The 22114-nt window shown below is 41.0% G+C and overlaps 1 protein-coding gene across 2 annotated transcripts in view; it reads left to right on the forward strand.

Annotated features, from left to right (window-relative positions):
- Positions 1–22114, forward strand: part of THOC1 (THO complex subunit 1) — a 38715-nt gene that overhangs the window by 13195 nt on the left and 3406 nt on the right. Inside the window, exons 10-20 of one of the 2 annotated variants that reach the window (XM_032792372.2) lie at positions 770–878; positions 6017–6148; positions 7529–7629; positions 9471–9537; positions 9875–9925; positions 10444–10514; positions 12099–12194; positions 13179–13244; positions 17149–17232; positions 17846–17993; positions 18776–19621. In XM_032792372.2, coding sequence (XP_032648263.1) covers positions 770–878; positions 6017–6148; positions 7529–7629; positions 9471–9537; positions 9875–9925; positions 10444–10514; positions 12099–12194; positions 13179–13244; positions 17149–17232; positions 17846–17993; positions 18776–18811 — 961 coding nt within the window. In that variant the 3' untranslated portion in view covers positions 18812–19621. Of the gene's footprint in view, positions 1–769; positions 879–6016; positions 6149–7528; positions 7630–9470; positions 9538–9874; positions 9926–10443; positions 10515–12098; positions 12195–13178; positions 13245–17148; positions 17233–17845; positions 17994–18775; positions 19622–22114 lie in introns of those variants that run through there. The other variant, XM_032792371.2, reaches the window with a different exon arrangement.

A 22114-nucleotide genomic window follows, 5' to 3' on the forward strand; every position in this document is an offset into this window, starting at 1 on the left:
CCACCTGATCTCAGCCCCAAAGGCTGAAAGAGAATCTGCAGGCATAGTTACCATGATTGAGACTGTGAATGACCATTACAAATCAAACTGGCTAATTTGCATGCACAGTTACTATTGGTGCATGTGAAATCACTGTCTCAGATCGTGTATAAGAGCAGTTCTAAAATTTGTGCCTAGAAGGTGCAGAATCTGAACCTAAACTTGTTTGGTGTTTAATTTAAAGGGCCAATTCAGGAGCCAGGATAGTTGCATAATAAATTGCTACCTGCAACAGCCATCTCAAACCCAGTCTCTAGACTCATGTTTCTCTAGCCATTACAAGGTAAAGGCACTGCCCCAGTATGTCTTAATATGTTTTAATGTGAGTTGCCTAAAAGAGGAAAGACAACATACATTGTTTTCAAGCGTCCATAGACAGGCTATAGTATAAGTCGTCGTTATATGCGTTGAGGAGAGGAGGCTGTACTGCTTCTCAGCCTACGGAAGTGTTGAAGTTGAACTTGGAGAAGGGGTGGAAGAAAAGTGTTCTGATCCTAAAGTAACAGCTGAAAATGAACAGACTGAATGAATTCCCCCTGTTTTGGCCTGATATTCTGAATTACTGACTGTAGGAAGGGCTTACTACTGGCTTTTCATTCTTCTGATTTACAAGAATAGTGGTGGTTTTGTTTTCAGTGATTCTGTCTTTATTAATGAAAACGGACCTTTATATGTTTAGCATATTTATCCCAAACTGTAGCCAGAGTGAAATAATTATTTGCTTTGTTAGCTCCATTCCAATAGATTACAACCTGTATAGAAAATTCTGGTCGCTTCAGGATTACTTTAGGAATCCTGTGCAGTGCTATGAGAAGATCTCGTGGAAGACATTTCTTAAGGTAATTTGTGTTCCTATATTAAACCTGTTTAGCAGTTCACCTTTTGTTCCACAAGTGAAAGTATTGTTTCCAAAGATGAAACTATTCATGATGCTGGAAAGTAAGAGTGCATGAGTTTATGCATTATACATTTTGTGCAAAGTTAGACATGCAATTATTTGTTTGTACGCACAGCAGGTCAGCCAACAAAGTTAAATGTTTATATGCTTTTCTGACATTTATAGAAATGCTGATGTGTTCCAACAATATCAAAAGCCATTTTTCTTTTGTTTAATAGCAAACACCAGAGCTTAGTTTTTTTCCTAGGTAAGAAAAAAACGTTTGCTTTAGGCTTAAATCTTGCAAGTGAATCCAGGCAAATGTGCCTTTTTGGAGTCCTGTTGATTCCGGTGGGATTGTATGCAAGATCATGTTCTGCTGAGGTAGGTCCCTTTGTAGAGTCAGGACTTTGTGGTGACTTGAAGCTGTCGTATACACATAGTAGCTCATCCTACCAGTTGGATAGTGAATAACAATGTTTCAGTTTTGTCAGCTATATAGGTATCAGGATGATTAGTACATGTAATTGCTAAACTGTTTCTGTAATAGACAATGGCTTCTAATCACTCATCTTAAAATTCTACCTTTTGTTATTCAGTAGAAGGAAACCTATCTTGTTTCAAACCATTTGCTATATGTGTTGCTGCTAAAATGCCTGATCTCATGAGCAGATGCTATTTTTTAAAGTTACATCTTGGTTAAGGCTTTAAAACGTTTTTCCCTTTAAAAAAAGAAAAGTATTGTTTTGGGTTACCGAGAATGGCAGGACTTAAGCCAAAGTTTTGGAAATTCTCACAAGAGTTCTCCATGAAAATTAGCATAATTTTTTAATGACAGTTAAAGTACATTTTAAACTAATTCTGAAAGTAGAGACTTAAGTTTAACTATTAGTACCTGCTCAAGCATATGCAAATGGAAGTGTGGTGATGCCTGAGTATAGCACTAAAACCATTATGGAGGAAGCACCTAGTGCTTTCGTGTTTAACCAATCAGTGTGTGTGTGTATCTTAAAAATAGAGAGTTCGTATCACTTTCACTTTAAGGATTAAATTGTCAAATGTACTCTGTGCATTAGTTCCTATGGAAAACGAAGAGCTTAAGGCCTTGGCTACACTTGCAAGTTGCAGCGCTGGTGAGGGGGTTACAGCGCTGCAACTTACACGGTGTCCACACTTACAAAGCTCAGCCAGCGCTGCAACTCCCTGTCTGCAGCGCTGGCTGTACAACTGGTCAGCTACGGGTGTAGCAAATCCAGCCTGGTATGCAGTGCTGCTCATCAGGTGTGGACACTCACCACGCTGTAATTGGCCTCCAGGGTATTAGGGGTTCCCAGCATTACCTTTCAGCCTCTCTGGTCATCGTTTCGCACTCCACTGCCCTGGGCTCAGGTGACCCGCCCTTTAAATGCCCCGGGAATTTTAAAATCCCCTTCCTGTTTGCTCAGCCAGGCGTGGGTGCAATCAATCAATCAATCAACTAGTGACCATGGCCTCCATGCCCCAAACGAGCCCCAGCATGGAGGCCTGCCGAGCTGCAGGATCTCATCAGTGTTTGAGGTGAGGCTACTGATGGAGACTCCCAGGAGTCACAGCCAGGAGCTATTTTCTGGCCAGGAAGAAGCTAGCCAGTCGCAGCGCTGGGACTTGGTAGTGAGGAACCAGCAGAGGAGCCTGTTCCCGGTAAAGAAGCTTTTTTATAAGATGGAAATGTTTGGGGAGCAGGGGGTTTGGCTGCCTGCAAGCATGCCTAGATGTGGAATAGCCCATTGATTTCCCTGTAGCTGCTCTTTGCTTTCCCCAAGTCACAGAAACCCATGGCTTCCAGAGTGAAGCACCCCCAACCCCCCCTTCCCAGGTGAGCTGTGTGTGCAAGATGGCTCTGAGTACCTGCTGTGGCAGATGTGGGTGGAGGGTTCACTCCTATTTCCCTGTAGCTGCTCTCTGCTTTCCCCAAGTCACAGAACCCCATGGATTGCAGAGACAAGCAGCCCCCGCCCTTCCCAGGTGAGCGCGCGTGTGGGAAACTCACCATGTCTCTCTCGAGCTGCATTCTCTATGTGCTATGCTGGCAATGTGTACATGATGCTACAAACAGTCTTAAAACAATGTATCCTCTGTACTAAACTTGATCTCCCTGTGTTTTTTTTTTTTTTTACAGTGACCTTGGATACTGCTCCATCAGCCCAGACTTCTGAAAAACTACGAAACTTAAGGAAAAAACCAAGGAAGAGTAAGGAGGAGATGGTGAAAGCAGTTATGAATCTGTTTTACAGATAATAAAAAGTTGCAAGACTGGAGGAAAAGGAAAGTAGGAAAGAGAAGAGTCTGCCAAGGAAAAAGAAGAAGGCTGCCAGAGAAAGAAATGGTGCTGAGAGAAGCACAGATCGGCTGCTAAGCATCATGGGAACGCCACACAGACCTCATGCAGTTCAATGCTAGATCATATAGGCAGAGCACTACCGTGCCTTCCTCATCCATCCCCAAATTCAAACCATTGTGCCCCATTGTTTCCTCAAACACCCTCTTTCCAGCATCCTGGTTCTTACCACTACCAGCTGCCCCCAACACCCATACGTTCACCTAACAGCCCTGATAACTATGGCCCTTACCCTATGCACTCAACCCCCATCCCCGTGCACAGCATATTAATCCTGAAGCACAGCAGGCATTGCACAACATCCAAGGAAGGACATATTTCAAACCTCTGATTTTTACTGCTCATCACCCTACCCCCTGCCTGATTTATGTACTGTATTTTTAATAAAGGATTTCTTGTCTCTTTTAAAACAGTTTTTATTATTACAGAAAGTATACACATACTGTACCACAAGTGAAAAATAGGCACTTCAAATCATTGCAACCACTGCACTTAACTGCTGTGGAAGAGGCACATTACTGTTGGCTTTCAGCCTCAAATTGCTCCTTTAAGGCATCCCTAATCCTGTAGCAGTGTGCTGGGCCTCTCAGTAGCCCTGCTCTCTGGCTGTACAAATTCAGCTCCAGGCGTTGAACCTCGGAGGTCCATTCTGTCACTGAAGTTTTCACCCTTCCCTTCACAAATATTATGGAGGATACGCACGCGTTATAATCGCTGGGATGCTGTTTTTCCCCCACAGTCTAGCTTCCAGTAGAGACTTCTCCATCTCCCCTTTAAACGGCAAAGCACACTCCTAGGCGGTCATATCTGCACCAGCTCAGCCGTAGTTGAACGGTCCCTTGCTCCTGTCAAGCTTCCTGTATACGGTTTCATGAGCCAAGGAATTAACGGGTAAGCAGGGTCCTCACAGGATCATAACAATGGCATTTCGACGTTCCCCCTGTGATCTTGCGGTCTGGGAAAAAGTCTCCTGCCTGCAGCTTCATGACATGCACACTGTTCCGAAAGATGTGTTGCATCATGCACCTTTCCAGGCCATCTGTGGTAAATGTCAGTGAGAACGCGCCACGGTGCACAAGCGCCTGGAGGAAACCATAGAGAAATACCCCTTCCCGATTAACGTGCTGGATGCCCGGTTGGGGTGGTGCCAGAATAGGAATACTGCGTCCATCTATGCCCCTCCACTAGATTAGGGAACCCATTTGTGCAAAGCCATCCAAGAATTCCTGCACATTCCCCAGAGTCACGTTCTTCTTAGCAGGATGTGATTAATGGCACGTGCAAACTTGCATCACCACTATTACCAACGGGTGCCGACTTCCCCTCCAAACTGGTTTGCACGAGTCGGTAGCTGTCTGGATTGCCAGTTCCAGACTGCAATAGACCCGATTCTTCCACTGACAGGGCAGCCCTCAGTCTCGTGTCCTTGCGCTTGCAGGGTTGGGCGAGCTCATGCACACAAGTCCTCATGAACAGTGGTGTTCTCATCCGAAAAGTCTGCAGTCCACTAGCTCGTTCATGCCAGACTTGCATGACGATGTGATCCACCACTTCGGTGACTTGTTTCCGAGCGCCAAAGGCGGCGTTCCCGGTGCTGAGCACGTCCGTTACTGGCGCAAGCAATTTAGTGTTCAGAGGCGTCAGCCTGTATCTGTCTTCTTCTCTGAGCTTCCTCACTGTCCTTTTGAGCATAAGGAGTAGCTCAACTGCCGACGTTTGATTGTGGGCAATCATTCATCAGCAAGTCCTTCAGCAGGCGTGGCTCCATTTCCTACTGAAATCCGCTGTAGACTCACATGGCACAACGGCTCTAAAAGGAAGCGATGGCAGCATGGGTCTTGGACATGGAAGCGGATGACCCGCACCCTTTCCGTCCCCTTCCTACAAACAAGCGCCAAAAATGGGACGAGGTTGCTCTGTGGGATAGCTGCCCACAATGCACCACTCACAACAGCGCTGCAAATGCTGCAAGTGTGGACACACTGCAGCGCTGGTCGCTGTCAGTGTGGACACACTGCAGCGCTGGCCCTACACAGCTGTACGACCACAGCTGTAACTACCAGCGCTGCAAAAATGTAAGTGTAGCCATGGCCTCAGAAGTATTGAAGGTTTGAAACAAGTGCTTTCTGGGAAGTGAGTAGCCCAAAATGGCTAAACAAATTACAGAGTGGTGAAAATTTCATGTGGCTTTTTTACAGATTTTGTGTTTCCTTGAAATCTTCATGCTCACAGCCCCTCTCCTTTGGTATAACTCTGAGAGAGACTTTTCAGGCCAGAGTTTTTTGTGTATGAGAAAATGTTAGAAAATGGAGCAGGGAGACAGGGACAATATAGGGCTTAGAACTGAACTTGTCTTGCAACTTTAACTGTAGGGAGCCATAGCTTCAATAATACCAGCCAGCTCCCTTTTTTGCACATTGTAAATTATTTAAGTTTTCAGTAATTTCCACGTATTCATACCTCGTTTTGGATTATTCAAGAAGCTAACAGATTTTCCTGTGCAAAATGCATTCTTCATCAGTCTTTTAAGTGGATAACGTTTTTGGTTTGGCTAACACTCCACACAGATGTTCCTACTGATGGTGAATAGCAAACTTATAATTTATATTTACCTTCTAGGATTGATCTGGTGTGTGCGTGGTTTTGTTTTTGTTTTGTTTTTTTTCCCTCATAAAAAATGCATAGCTGGTATTTTCATATAAGAAGTACCATTTGCTTTACAGTATTCGGAAGAAGTTTTGGCTGTTTTTAAAAGCTACAAATTGGATGACACACAGGCCTCCAGAAAAAAGTTGGAAGAGCTAAAAACAGGGGGAGAACATGTCTACTTTGCAAAGTTCTTAACTAGTGAAAAGGTATTGTACCTGACTTGTTTTTGTATAAAGAAGTAAAAGCTTGGATCACGATAAAAATTGATACAGTTGCAACTGTACCATCTGACCTATATTGTTCCACAATGTTGAAATTTAGAAGGAAAATGAGCAAGAGTAAATACTGTATTTACAATCTGCTTTTTTCTTATCTCACACAACTGAACTTTCAGCACTTAAAATGAGCATACAGTTGTTTTACCTGCACTTTCTGCTTTATTGTATCCTAATTTTTGAGGAAATTGCAAATCTTAGTGTTGTAGTAATGTGCATACAATGCAAGGAATTATGTACTTTATGGCAATTGCATGATTTTAAGCTGATGAATACTAAAATATCTACCCTGTGAAATAATATACATCATTTTAACTTTGAAATAATTCATATGGTACCACCCCTCCACCCCCACCCTGCTGCTCTCTTTGAGTTTCCTTAGCCATGTTTTATAGGGGAGCATGAAACTGTTTCATGTCTGTTGCTTTAGACAATGAAAAGTGTAGTGCAGAGAATAGTGTTGGCAATACCCTTTCACAGAGCCCAAGTATAGTTAGTATCTAACACATCATAGCCCCTTTTGCACAGTAAAGGGAACTGTCAAAATTTATTATTTTCCTTGACTAGTCATGTAGCGGTAATACCATTTGGGAGCCAAGCACTGGGCCACCTCAGTAGGAAGTTTTGCTGAGAGAACTTGAATCTGGTAGTAAAAACTAGATCTTTTTTGAAAGATTTGTGCTGCAACACAAATGTTGCATTGGAAAGAAGTGTTGAGAGCCCCCTTTTTTTTTTTTCCCCGTTAATTTTAAACTTTTAATTATGCAATGTTAATAGCTCTTCAGGGTTGCAACTGTATGCTGGTAAAGGGAAAAATAGTTTTACATCTGTGAGTGGTTGTCCAAATTCTTGCACGCTTAGAAGTGAATGATGCCTCAGGTAGAATGCTGTAAAACTGGGCTACATAACAGCGTAAAATATTTGTAATGGATTCAAGGAACCATGAGTTGCCCATATACGCCATTCTTTACGCTTTTATCTTTTCTTAACAGATGTCACATTAATATATCACCCAAGACATCGAAGTTGGTGTCTTAATAGAGAAGGCATTCTAATAAAAGTGAGGCAGAATGATACATAATACATTTGAAGACCATTAACATGAATTGCCACATATGGACAATCTTGACTATAGATTTCACTGTACTTGAATAACTTCAGATTTCTGTAGGCTAAGTTGAGACTGTTCCTATCAAATACATGCAGGCTTTTCATTTGAAAGCTTGAAGATGATCTGGAAATATATTAGATCAGATGAATCATGTGTAGTTTGTGTGGGATTTTTTAACTCAACTTTTTTTTTTCTTTTAGCTAATGGATTTACAGCTGAGTGACAGTAACTTCCGCCGTCACATCTTGCTGCAGTATCTAATACTATTTCAGTATCTAAAGGGACAGGTCAAATTTAAAAGGTAAGTTAGGAATGTTTGTCTTATTGGGGGAGACTGGGTTTATAAGCAGACTAAATATTAGAGGGGTAGCCATGTTAGTCTGGATCTATAAAAAGCAACAGAGTTCTGTGGCACCTTATAGACTAACAGACGTATTGGAGCATGAGCTTTCGTGGGTGAATACCCACTTTGTCAGACACATGCATTTGAAGTGGATATTCACCCACGAAAGCTTATGCTCCAATACGTCTGTTAGTCTATAAGGTGCCACAGGACTCTTTGCTGCCTTCAAACAGACTTAAGCACTTTTAAAGAGACCAAATGTCCTGTCCTTTTCCCATTTTAAAAAAAAATGAATCCTCTATGAAACTTAGGAATAGATCTGACAGTGGGATTTGAGCTGGCTGAGAGATCTGGCAGTGAGGAACATGAAGTGAAGGATCTGGCCCTTGGTTTGCTAAAGGTTTTTTTTCTGTCCCCAAAATACCAGCAGCAATGGTGGTGGTGGTGGTGGTGGTGGTGGTGGTATTATTATTATTCTAAAGTGACAGAAGTTTTCTTATGTTGCCAAACACTCTAATTTTGCTATCTTAGAGAACAACATTCTAAATTTAAAACAATTTTTGCAGTTTCCAGACATACCCCACCGATACATTTGGATCATTCATTTCTTGTGCTGCATACATGCGATTTGCTTACTGCCTTTATTATAATTAAGGTTAAGATTTTGGCATGAGGATTTTTATTAAAATTCACTGGCAGGACATGGGCAATAAACCATAAATCATGGAAGTCGGAGCCCCGCTGGTTGTGGGGGCCTGAAACGGTATTCACAGACTCCATGATCTCTGTGACCAAATTATAATTAATCATACTTATTTCTTATCATGGTGCTTCTAGTTAGCACATCTCCAAGCACTTTATAAAGGAGGTCAGTATTATCTCCATTTCCTAGAGAGGAGGAAGTGACTTGCCCAAGCTCTCCCAGCAAGCAAGTGACATAGGCAGAATAGAATGCAGGTCTCCCAAGTCCCACCCCAGTGTCCTATCCACTGGGCAAAACTGCCCTACAGTTCAGTTCAGACACACATACTGACTTTATTCTCCTGTCTACATAAGTATTCATTTATTAGGCTAGTGTAGACCAACCTGGAATAAAATAGGAATGTGACAGCATAACATTTCATATAGATATAGCAAGATAATATTGATTTTTCTAAAAAAGTTAACAAATTTCACATTCTTCTAACTAGAGGGCTCTTTGCAGAAATCTTTCTGCCCTAAGTTGACTACCAATAACCATGTTTATATTTACTGTTGAACATAGCTGGTGCCTCACAAAAAAAGGAAATTTTACATATTGTGTTGCTACTGAATGGTTTGATTCAGGCTTTATATTCCCACGGATCCTCTTTATAATGGGACTTTTTTTCTTTCTCCAGTGTAAACTCAAAAATAGAATTTTAAAGTTCATTTTCAGTTTGTGAAAGTTACTCATCTTTTGTAAATCTCAGGTCACAGATCTTATTTCACTTTTCCGTCCCATTCCCCTCTTACCACTCCTGTTGAGATTCCAGATGCATACAGAAAGCAATGTCCTTTGTTTTATGAAAGCTACAGAATAGTCTGAAGTTATTGTTTGAGATGAATGTGGGTTTTTTACTGTAATTCCTTACTTACTGTTTCTAGATTAACTGGTTCCTTTCAAACACTGCTGGCTTACTACATAACCTGTTCCTCACATATAGAAAATTCTAATATTCACATTACAAATTTGAATGTACGGCATCTCATGTTCCAGCCTGTTTTTACTCAGTACTTTTTTTCTCTCCCTTTCCCTCTTTCCCCCCCCCCCCCCCAAGTTCAAACTACATTCTAACTGATGAACAGTCCCTCTGGATTGAAGATACTACAAAATTGGTTTACCAGGTCAGTCCAGTAGAGAACAAACAATGCAAGCTCTAAATCTCTTTTTGTAACTCATAAAAGAAACACTCTGAATTGACTTCCTTATTCCATTTGCTGTTTTGTATTATCAATTTTTAATAATTCAACACAGCTGTACTGTAGAACGTTAGCTGTGTTGTCTTTCTAAATGTGAAAGAACACTAGAAATCTTGGGAAAATACCAGAAAGGCAGATAAATAGCATTTCTTACCCATTAAGTGGTTACCACAGTTTTTGGTTGTTTACCTTCTTTCAAATGTTCTGCTACATACTCTATTACCAAAGTTAATACTAGTCATATGACTTCTTCCAATTGCAGCTTCTTTCAGAAAACCCCCCAGATGGTGAAAGATTCTCAAAAATGGTAGAGGTAAGTATATATTAAAAAAAAAAATTAGTATATATTAAAAAAAAAAAAATTAGTATATATTTAGTATATAAATGGAATCAAAGTAGGCTCTAAAAGAATGCCATTGACTTTGATATCTATCTAGTTAGTTTTTAAGGCATGAGGTAGAAGTTTTAGGTGCCATAAGCAACTCCAATTCTCCCATCAATATTTTTTTATGCAGTCACATTTTCATATTTCTTTAACATGCTTTTCTCTCTCCTTTGCTGTGGGGAGAAATATGCATGTATGAACATACACGTGTATAAAATAAATTAAAGGGAGATCGGTTATACAAGAGAAATGGTGTAACTGATTCCTTGGTGCATTTTACAGCACTTTGTGGGCAGACATACTGAATAACTGACTTTTCCCCTCTAATGTTTTGCCTGGCATTCTCAGGTATTTCTAACAGTAGTGAGTTAAAAAATGCGGGCACTGTTTTTGGAAGCTGACTTTGCCCTTTAATGATGTTAGGTGTCTGTTTACTTATTTTTCAGCATATATTAAACACTGAAGAAAACTGGAACACCTGGAAAAATGAAGGCTGTCCAAGTTTTGTGAAAGAAAGGTAAATGTACTAATAAAATAGGAAACTCCCTTTTATAATTATCTTGAAATGATCATTCTACTCAAGAATGTGTACCTACGTTTATGCATTTTGTGACTTAGCAGGTAACTTTGCTGAACAGAATAGTTGGGTATCACACCTGAGAGTATGTCTATGCTGCAGTTGGAGTTGTGATTTGCAGCTGGAGTAGGCATTCCTATGCTAGTTTTAATGTAGCTACCACAGCTAAAAGTAGTAGTGAACATGGGACAGCACAGACCATGGCACGGGCTACTGGTACAAGTACATAGCCAGGGTTCTGTACAGGCTTGTGCAACCCATGCTGAAGTTCTTGTCTTCTCTGCTATGTTTAGTCATGTTAGCTAGATTGAAGCTGATGTGAGTGTGCCCTCTTCAACTGAAAGTGTGATTGCAGTTCGAGTGTAGACCTACCGTGTGTGTGTTGTTAGCATTTAGGTCTCTGGGGTAAAAATCTTAGGGACTCATCATGCCCCTGTGCTCCCAAGTACATATGGGACTCTGCACATATGGATTTTCCTCTCCTGTGCAGGAGGAGGCTCAACTGCCTCCATGGTAGCGTGTTTTTCCCCTGGACACTACTAAGGACTCTGTGGTTGGAGAGTGGAAGACTGGTGGAGTGTCATGTTCTTCCCCACCTCCTGCACTTAGCAGAGCTCAGAACGAAAAAGTAAGATAGCTCAAGCTGAAATACTTTCCCATATGCTCACATCTTGTGATGTGGATTCCCAGTAATAGGGTCTCTGGCAGTTTGGCTGTAGTGAACATAAAACCTGAGAATCTCTTTGCTGGAGTGAGGCCTAGGACTTTATGTAATCATGCTTGAGTGGGTGAATGTCCTCCCGCAGCTGCTCAGTGATGATCAGTGAGTGACCTGAAAGAAAACGTTGTTTGATGCATACAGCCAGTAAAAGGTCCCCATGCAGTTCGATATAGGCCATGTTAAAAAGTGACTAACTGACATCTTCAGTGGTGACAACAGATGGATCACCACCTGATATGCTGAGGAGGGAATTTGGTAGCCTTCTCTTTGATTCCACCCATTTGCAGAGATGGGAGAAGAGGTGAGGGAAGGGAGGAATTTCTAACAAACTACAAAGCTACAAATAATTATAACAAGTCAAATTTTATAACTTCTGAATGTCCTACCTACTTCTCCAGATGCCAGCCAGAGTTTCTGAGTTTGGGTAAATCTGACCCTGGTTGTCTCAATGGTCTGAGAGTTCCATTCCTTTCTTCCATGGCTTATGGGGCATGTGGAGAGGGAACCTGCATCCCCTAGAGGTTGCATGCCGATGACACATACAGTAGGTAGATGACACATAATAATGGGCTGCTGGAATAAATGGGAATTTATTTCTTTTTGGCAAATTCTGAGATGATGTCAATTATCTCATGAATCTGTGGTATCTGATAGGTCCCAACAAATCCTGATCTTTCCTGTGGAAAGTTTTCATTGAGGTTCAGTTAGAAGCTGTTGTCCTCACTTTGGATCTCCAAATACTGTAATTTTGACACTGAAAAAAGTGTGTGGTTTTTTTTTTTTTGTTTTGTTTTTTTTCTTAGACCATCAGATTGCAAGCCAACAAGATTTGTGAGAAAGAGGCCAGCTCCAGAGGATTTCCTAGGGAAAGGTCCAAACAAAAAAATTCTCATGGGGAAGTACGTTCATTGTTTGTATTGATGACTTGGTGGTGATAAGAAAAGTATGACATTTTGAGAATGAACTAAACTACTGAAATATCTCTTCAGACTACATCAGTGTCTTCTAATTCCTTATTTCATGCCTCCTTTTAATCACCCCCCCTTTGAAGCTGCTCATATTCACCATTTTTCTCTCATCTTTGACCCTTTTTCTCGGCCACTAGTTGAATCACCTTTCCCTCTTCTGCCTTACATCTTTTCTTAAGATACGCTTTTGTAGAAAAACCTATGCACATTGATCTTTGCAACACTCCAAGAATCCTTTTCCCTCCCTTGTGCATCTGTCATGTACCAGTGCATTGTCTGGTTTTTTTTCTGTGACTGAATTAAATTATAAACATTTTGGGGCACTGGCTCTTTATTGTCAGTGCATCCCCAAACATCATGATGTCACATAATAAGTAAAGGCAACAGGCAGAACATCACAACCATATGATGTACTGATTACATTTAACTGTTCTTGGGTGGAGGAGTGCGAAATTCTTTTTTCTTCTCCTTTTCATTGTAGCTGTTCCCAAACTGAGAGAGTCAAGATTCAACCTTCTGTTGAACTCTAAACTCCTCCTGTTAATTGATTGTCAGAAAGTTCTCTCTGAGCTAGAAAGTAGTACTTTGCTCCATCACAAACACAATAAGGCCAAGCTTTTTTCACTTGAAGTAAAAATCTTTATTCTCTTTCTGATCCCAAATCCCCAGAGCAGCATGTTGCATATTTGTTAGGAATGTAACTATCCTAATGGCCAGCGAAGACCACAAACTCCATCAGTCATTGACATTATAAACCCAGAACATATCAATTCTATGTACATCTCATAACTGACATGATTTGTTATAAGGGTCTTTTAGATGAGCAATGTGGTAGGAATATTTCTTATACCTTTTCTTTTAGTAAATGATTAATGTGCAGTTTTAACACACACTTTTTTGTATTCCTTTTTGCAGTGAGGAGCTAACTCGGCTTTGGAATTTATGTCCGGACAACATGGAAGCTTGTAAATCTGAGACTAGGTAAGTAGGAAAAGTACTTCATTACCTATAAGCTAAACTTCGTGCACCGTGACTATACAAGATTTAAAATAATCAAAGAAACTGTCTAACAGTTTAATAAAACTATTTATACTGTCAACAATTCTGTTCACCTTTTTTTTTTTTTTTTTTTTTTTTAAAGTAAATTCTAACTAAAGGCCACAGTCTGCAACCCTCACTCTCACTGTATAGTGCATGCTCATACAAGTAGTCCCATTGCTCTCAGTAATTCTGGGAATAGTGGCTACCACTCATAGCAGGTGAGTGTTGCAGAATCTGGTTCGAAAAGTTTAAGCTGTATTAAAAGTGTAATTCTTGAGGGAAATAAAATGAGATGGTGGGGATTTGCTAGCCTGTATGTTCGTAGCATACCTGAGGTGAAGCTGGCTACTATTTCTGGTGCTAGGAATAGATCTGTTGCCAGTGGTTTCTCTGTGATTTAACACTCCAGCTGTGCTAAGACAATGACCGTAAAATGCATTCTTCAGTTACTCCTTATAATTGTGCCACTGTCAAGGCCCCCTGTACTGTGCAATTATAAGGCTCTGCACCTGACCATGTAATTGTCTTTTTGCTAACATTGCTACATTAATCTATTTTTGTGCAGCATCAGTGGCTAGCCAGAGAGCATGGAGATTGGATGGGGGCAGTAGAGTGGTAGGTAGTAGCTGAGGAGGCCAAAACAAACACAGGGAAAGATGCTTGTGCTGCTCCACTGGAACTTCACAGTCTCTGCTTTCACAAATTGTAGTAGTTCTGCACAAGAGGTGCTTTCTTCAGCTGTGAAGCTTCTAACGTGTGCTGGAGGGAGCCTCAGAATCTCTGCCAGGGTGGAGCCATGCTAGCTTGGCGGGGGTGGCTGAAGTGGATTAGCCCTCTGTGTACCAGAAAAGTGCTGCAGATAGAAGTTGGATTTTTTAAGACCCCCACTTACTCCACATGCATCAGCACATTGATTTCTCCCCGCCTCTCCCTCCCCCCCCCCCCCCAAAACCTGAAACAATAAGCCATTTATCATTTATTTTATCCTGATGGGAGTGGTTGAGACAGATGATTGAATGGTTAAGGTACTGGACTGAGACTCTGGGCAAGTCACTTCATCTCTGTGCCTTAGATGCCCATCTATACAATGGGATAATGTTTCTCTTCTTACACCAGTATTCTGTCTATATTGGTAAACTCTGTTGGGTGGAGACTAGTTTTGACTTTGTATAGTGCCAGGCACTATCTCAATTGGGACAAAATCGACTTTTCGAAACAAAATCAGTCAGTTTATCTAGATGTCTTCATGACCCGGTACTACAAAGTGTCCTCCCTGCTTCCTTGTTGCTCCATGATATCCACCTCTTCAGGCAAACATGATCTCTCTCTTGAATGGACCTCAGATAAGGTACATGTCGATGAGGACTTGATGCCTGATGAATCTCTCTTATGCTGTAATTGTGATACAAGATAATGCACATATCACAATACCCTATAGTTGTAAAGAACATAGTCTCTGAAACAGGAATTAAACTATCTTGATGGTTGTGCATATTCTTTAGATGCATCAGGTACTTAAGTTACTCCTGGGGGGATTCTGCACCAACAGATTCAAAATTCTGTGCCAAAAAAATCATAATTTTGCAAAATTCTGCATATTTTATGTCAAAATAGTGCAGTATAATCACACTAGTTTTAATTATTTTGGTAATTTAAACTATATAATACAGAGAAATGTCACAATAACGATTCAGCACTTCCTAAACAAATGGAAGTTAAGTTACAAACACTTGGTAACTAATACCCTGCTTTCCAGTTATCCTGGATTTTCNCCCCCCCCCCAAAAAAATAGAATGTCTTTCTAAATTGCTCAGACATTTCAGATATGAAAGTCATACAGTTTTACTAATCATTGTCCTGGACCTGGCTCTGTACTTTGGGAAGTTCTTGGTTGTGATTGTCCTGACATTCTATTGACTGCTTAGTAAATATTTTATTTGCCCTCAAAGTGTTTTTTTTTAAATGGGTAGGTAAAATAAATCCTGAGATGTAATTAACCCCATTGTGACACTGGCACAGGAAAAAGTGAGAAAGCACACAGATCTTCCTAACTGAGGATTCCCTTACTGTCATTTATAATAAGGCTCATTTACGTCACTCTTGCAACGTAGAAGCCTTACAACTTCCATAGGTTTTATGCTCCTGGGGGAATTGATTGAATATGGGAACAGTTAACTAACAATTAGAACATTAACAATGTTACTACACAGTGAGGCTGCTACATTTCTGCCTTTAGCCTGCCTCTTGTATAATAAGCCCTACCCTTCCACGCCAGGGAGCTGCAGTCCCAAGAGAGAGGGGCAGAATCTTTCTTTCTTTCTCTCTCTCGCAGGCCTGTTTCCTCCCCCCAGTGATCAACCACGCAGGCAGGCATGCCCATCCCCCACCTCTGAGGCTGCTCCAAGCATGCCGGAACAGATGATGTGCTGCTGGGGAAGAGGCATGTCCATCCAGCAGATTTTTGGGGGGGAGTGGGGGGGCGGTGAGGAGGTTCTGTGCGCCATATTCTCTCAGGAGTATTGAGTGCAGATTTGAATATCCAGTAGAAGCAGCTGCTGACTATTGCAATAACAGTAACAGTGCAGCTAACAAAAGAGTGTATGATAACTACAAATACTGACTTATAAATAAAGCTAAGTAATTTTGCGATCCTCTGTGTTCAGGAGTATGTTGATTTCTTTTTAACTTAAATGTACAGTAATTATCTCATCTGCCACACTGCAAGTGAAGGAAAAACGAGCAAAACCACACTTACTGAAATGTTCAACGAGGAGTGGGATCCATCAGCATGGGAATAACATGTTAAGTATAAGCAGCAAAGAGTCCTGTGACACCTGTAGACTAACAGACATATTGGAGCATGAGGTTTCATGAGTGAATACCCACTTCATCGAATGCATGTATTCACCCACGAAAGCTCATGCTTCAATACGTCTATAAAGTGCCACAGGGCTCTTTGCTCCTTTTACAGATCCAGACTGACACTGCTACCCCTCTGATGTTAAATATAGTATAAAACATCTAAAATCAGTGGCCAGAAATAAACTGAATGGAAGGGAAATATACAGCCCATATCAAACACTTCGTTGTTCTGTGATTAGCAGATGAGGTGGTAAGGACCTGTGCTTTCCCTACTCAGTTTCACCCAGGTTGCACAAAACTAACAAACTTTGTTGACTTCTACATCTGCCTGGCCCTTCTTGATATGATCAGCCATGCCTCCACTCTCTCTTCTTCAGACCTCTCTTTGAAACACACTTCTCCCATGCAATCTGTGCATCCTAGTCTTTCCCTCATAATACTCGTAATTTAAATAATCAGTATTTTTACAAAATCCTGAAGACTCATGCATATTAGTAATCAAAGCAACCATGTAATCTTATTACTGTATCTCTTGCCCTCCCACCCAGTATGTACTGTATCTCCTTATGTTATATGTTAATTTAGAGTTTGGTTCAACAGAACACTTAACTATGTGACTGTTCCCATCCCTGTCTGGTAATGCATTTAAGCATGTGCTTAAGTCCTATTTGAAGTGAGTACTTTGCTGAATCAGGGCCTAGACTGTAAGCTCTTCAGGGCAGGGATTCTGTCTTTTGTCTTTTGTATGGTGCTGAACTGATGATAGATCATGTTACACCTCTGTTGCATTTTAGTGATGGAGCAGTAGTTCATGTCTTAGCAACATTAGCAATGCATAAATAAACTTGATCTGTCACTTCAGTGCAGTGTCCTAATCAGGACATCTATCACTGCCTCATAAGAGAGACTGAAGTGTGCATGAATTAATTGAAGGGATAAATAGAGATTAGTCAGAGTATCAAAACTCTGATTTATTTCATAGGGAATACATGCCGACACTGGAGGAGTTCTTTGAAGAAGCTATTGAGCAGGCAGATCCTGAAAACATGGTTGAAAATGAATATAAGTGAGTAGATCTTATTTTATTCTTAATTTGTGTCCCTCTTTTTAATGTTTGCTTGCGTCACTGAAGCAAAGAATCCTCTTCTCTGGACTATTGATTTCTCCACAGGTCTGAACGTCTGTCCTGAAGGCTAGTAAGCTTGGACAGCATGACATTAGTTGAGAAATGAGATCCTTTTTTTATTTTTCTGTCTTGAACCAATAGACTTGGTAGAATGTGTTTTTTATAGTTTTTTGACAAAAATATCAATGTTTGTTTTTTAAAGCATTTTTTAAATTTTTGTCAATTTAAATTTTCAAACTTTTTTGCAAAATTATGGGTTTTAATTATTCCTGTTTAAATGCTTATTTAAACTTTGACAATTGTGGGAAATAGAGAGGGGTCAGACAGTTGGGGGATTAGACAATTACATAATGACAATAGATATTGGGCTTCAAAAAGTTAAAGCTTTGCAATCATTAAAACACAAGTTTTCAACATCACATATCAAAATATACAAAGTAAATCTCCTCAAATCGAATGCTAATAAGTTCTCTAGCAGCATTTTTCTTTCTTTGCCTTCAAAACCCTATGTATAGATGATGAACATGTAACTAACACTACTTGTCTTTTACAGGGCTGTGAATAATTCTAATTATGGCTGGAGAGCATTAAGATTACTAGCACGCAGAAGTCCCCACTTCTTCCAGCCAACCAATCAACAATTTAAGAGTTTACCAGAATACTTAGAAAACATGGTAATCAAATTAGCCAAGGAGTTGCCTGTAAGTAATATTTCCTGGTACTTATATCAAATTATGCTAACTGACTTACTGATGGTCTCTCTTATTCTGCAGAATGGTAAATTATGATCATATATATGTTTGGTTCATAGCAAAAGAGTTATATTCATGCGTATGGTTGTGTGCTAAAATAAAAACTGCAGATAAAACTGGTATTATACATTAAGACCCTGTTGATGCTAAACTTTGGAACAGATTTGAACTGCTGTCATGTGCTTAAAATTTTTGGCTTGTTAGAGCAACTAATTATGACTCTCTCTCAAAATATTTGCAGAAGCATTCAGCTTTCATGTGTTGCAGGCAGGGCCACCCAGAGGATTCAGGGGGCATGGGGCGGGGCAGGGCTGGGTCTTCGGTGGCCGGTCCCTCTCAGAGGAAAGGACCTGCTGCCAAAAAATGAAGCGGCGGCAGTACAGCAGCCTAAGTGTCATGATCGTGGCTTTTTTTTTTTTTTCCCCCCACCGCTTGCAGTGCTTGTACTCACTGGGCGGCGCCTGCCACCGAAAACCTGGAGCGGCTTGTGGAGCCCCTGTGGGGCCTGGGGCTAATTGCCCCACTTGCCGCCCTCCCCCTACTCCTCCCCAGCAGCCCTGGTTGTAGGGTCAGTTTGTCTTAAGCGTGTTGTTAAAGGGGACCTTAAAAGGAACAAGAAAGATGTTAGGTTTGTGCCCTTTTCATTTTCATTGATATATGGCCTGAAGAAGAAGGCCTGAAAGGTTAGGTGGGATTTTTCGTTCTTTAAATCTGCTTTTTTTATCCCTTAGAAATATCGGGATTGTGGTGTTTGTCATCAGTCTTAGAGGATCCATAATTGTGTTTGGGAGCTTTCTTATTCCTAACCTGAAGACAAAGAGAGGAAACTCAATTCTTAATAAAAAAAAACAAACCTTTTTTCAGCATGTTCAGTCATTTGAATTAACCAGTTGTTTTAAAAAATTGTTTTTAACACTCAGTAAACATCGCATTCTTTTCAATCATGTTTCACTTGGCATAGTTACTCTGTCATCCTACTAGTTTTATAGTCATCTATCTGGTCCTACAGCAAAAAATTTCAAATGTTGAACAGGAAGGAACCTTTTTTTAATCCTCTCAGGCTTTTTATCCATCAAAAAAGGCCATAAGCTCAATATTTTTTCCATTGAATGCCACCGTCGGCTAATGAACAGGAAAATGGGCAGGGGAGTGGGGAACAGGGTTTGGAAAAAACAAGCAGCACTGAATATCCCATAGTATCATAGATCATAGTGGAATGATTAGTTTCTCCTACAGTGAGCAAGTTCCAGGCAAGCTTTTGTTTTCTTGAAAAGAGCAGGAGATTCTCCTGTGACTAGGCCAGTAGTATTTTGTTGTTGTGGCTGTTGCTGTTGCTGTTGGGGTTTTCGGCTACAGAAGTATAATGTGTGGGTTTTTTGTACACAAATGTCTTGTCAAATTGTCTATTCTAGCAGGCATGTCAGGGACCATCACACAGCTATAACATTTCTTTTTAAACACAAAAGCCATCAAGTGATATTTAATTCTCTCATTAAAGCCTCCTTCTGAAGAAATAAAAACAGGAGAGGATGAAGATGAGGAAGATAATGATGCTTTATTAAAGGAAAACAATGAAAGTAAGATTTACATGTTTGTTTTTTTCAGTTTCACTCTTGATCCATATTTAGAAGGTGTGGTTTTTTTTTAATCATGCCTTCTTCCCAAGGTCATCTATCTTGTTTCACCTTCTGCTTCTCACCTGTCAACATTTAGCACCAATGCTCATGTTGAAAGTGACAAACAGCACCATATCAAGTCCCACAAAGCTAGCAGTTACTTGGATATTCCCGACCCCTGCATCACTGAAAGCGTTCCACTCCTCAGAGTTGGGTGCAACTTGAACTATGTAAACACATAATTAGCAATCTCTCCCAATGTTCCTCTTGGGTAGGGTGTGTTTACTGTGTAACTAGATGTTAAAAGCCAAAAGTATGGCACAGTTATGTGAAATGCTTTCTCTGAATTCTCTGCCTCTATTTTGTACGACAAGTTACGTTGACCTGGGATAGTGTTTACTTACAGACCTTAAATACCCTGTGCAGTGCTTCCAATAATAGTAGTATATAACCTGTCTCCAGCATCATTGAGATCGTTCTTCAGCTAAATGTCTCAAATGCAGAAATTTCTCTGTGACAGAGAAGGAGCATTCTTCCTAATAATGCCACCACCTTTTTTATTTTGTTTCTTTCCATTAATCAGACTTCTCATTTGCCTCTTGCCCATAATCCTGGCATATTCTTACTCTGATCTCTCCTCCCTTATGTGAGTGAATCTGCCTATCTCCATCCTTATCCATGCAATCCTCTCATTCCAGCTTTTCCCTGTGTGGTCTTTCACTATCTGAGCTTTCCAGTATCCATGTGATCAGGGGCAACTCCAGGCCCCAGCACGCCAAGCGCGTGCTTGGGGCAGCATGCTGCGGGGGGCGTTCTGCCAGTCGCCAGCATGGCAGCAGGCAGGGTGCCTTCGGCGGCATGCCTGCGGAGAGTCTGCTGGTCCCGCAGCTCTGGTGGAGCCCTCCGGCATGCCTGCGGGAGGTCCTTCAGAGCCCTGGGACCAGAGGACCCTCCTCGGGCACACATGCGGCAGGTCCACCGGAGCCACGGGACCGGCGACCGGCAGAGCGCCCCCCGCGGCATGACGCCGTGCTTGAAGCGGTGAAATGTGTAGATCTGCCCCTGCATGTGATGCATGTGACGTGCGCTGCTTGGAGTTGCATGTGACTTCATTCCCATCCCCAGACACCCCTGCTGGCTCCCCATTCACTTCAGGATCTAATTAAAAAACATCTTTCCTTGTTTTTAAAACCTTTCATGGTTTTCTGTATATCTACTCCACTGCCGCCTTTCATCTACCACTTGTAGAAGGGAAGAGAGGACAATCTTGTTACTTTGGGTGCAAGAGCCTTCTCCTCTTCAATTTAACAATACCTGGAACAGCCTTCACAGTTCCATTTTGTTGACTTTCCATCTCCTTAAAGTAAAGATGAGATGGCTGTGGTCTGATGCAGTATATGCACGCTCTGCCTCTGAGCAATAATGGAAATGTTCTGTTTGCTTTTGTCCCATGCTGTTCATGGACTTCAATTCCTAACCCTTGATATAATGGTTTTAGTTTTTTGTGAAATGTCCTATAAATGAGTGGGACTGATAAGCAGTGGAGAGAGTTAGAAACATTCAGAACATGCCAGTTGGCTCTCGAAGCTGGGTGAGGAGAGACACATTGATACAGAACATTATCCAACTCCTTGTATAGGTAACTTCATCCATTGCTGTTTTTTGGAACTGTTAAAAACATGGTCAGCAGAGCACATAGACGACATGCAGTAATACACTACAAGTTTGTAAACTCACTTGTATAATCACCAAACGTTTGTCTTCTCAGCAAGACACAAAGGTCAGTGTTATTATTTTGATGCCAAACGTTTAAGTAAGAAAAAAGATTTGTTTTTTAATTGTATAAATTAACTGCTGTATAATCCAGTGCAGGCTGCACTGTAAGCAGGAAGACTAGAGTTTTCATTCCCTCTCTGTGCTTTTAGTTATACAATTAGAAGGAAGCAAATTTTTGTTTTTCACAAATTCAAACAAGTTAAACTGGGCTAGCTCTGCTTGATTTAACTAACCTAAACCTTCCCAGATGTAGTGAAAGTCCAGTTACAATTTTAGATTTTAAGGTTCCTATCAACCTAGGTGTTGAAAATTGCAGTGGCTTGCAAGAATAGACTTCTTACACTCAGCAGTGGAAACAGTTGCTTCTGATTAACCTAAGAATATAGTAGCTGGACCAGATTGGACTAGTGGTTTAGAAACCCTCATAGTGGACTGTCTTTCTAATAATACACCTATGGGGGAAGTTTCTCTGGCCACGTCTACACTACGGGATAATATTGAATTAGCTAAAATCGGTTTTATAAAACTGATATTATAAATTCGATTTCATGCGGCCACACTAGGCACAGTAATTCGGCGTTGTGCGTCCATGCTCCGAGGCTAACGTCGATTTCTGAAGCGTTGCATTGTGGGTAGCACTTCCGTAGCTATCCCATAGTTCCCGCAGTCTCCCCCGCC

The sequence above is a fragment of the Chelonoidis abingdonii genome, chromosome 2 (genome assembly GCF_003597395.2).
Source record: "Chelonoidis abingdonii isolate Lonesome George chromosome 2, CheloAbing_2.0, whole genome shotgun sequence".
Classification (NCBI taxonomy): domain Eukaryota; kingdom Metazoa; phylum Chordata; order Testudines; family Testudinidae; genus Chelonoidis; species Chelonoidis abingdonii.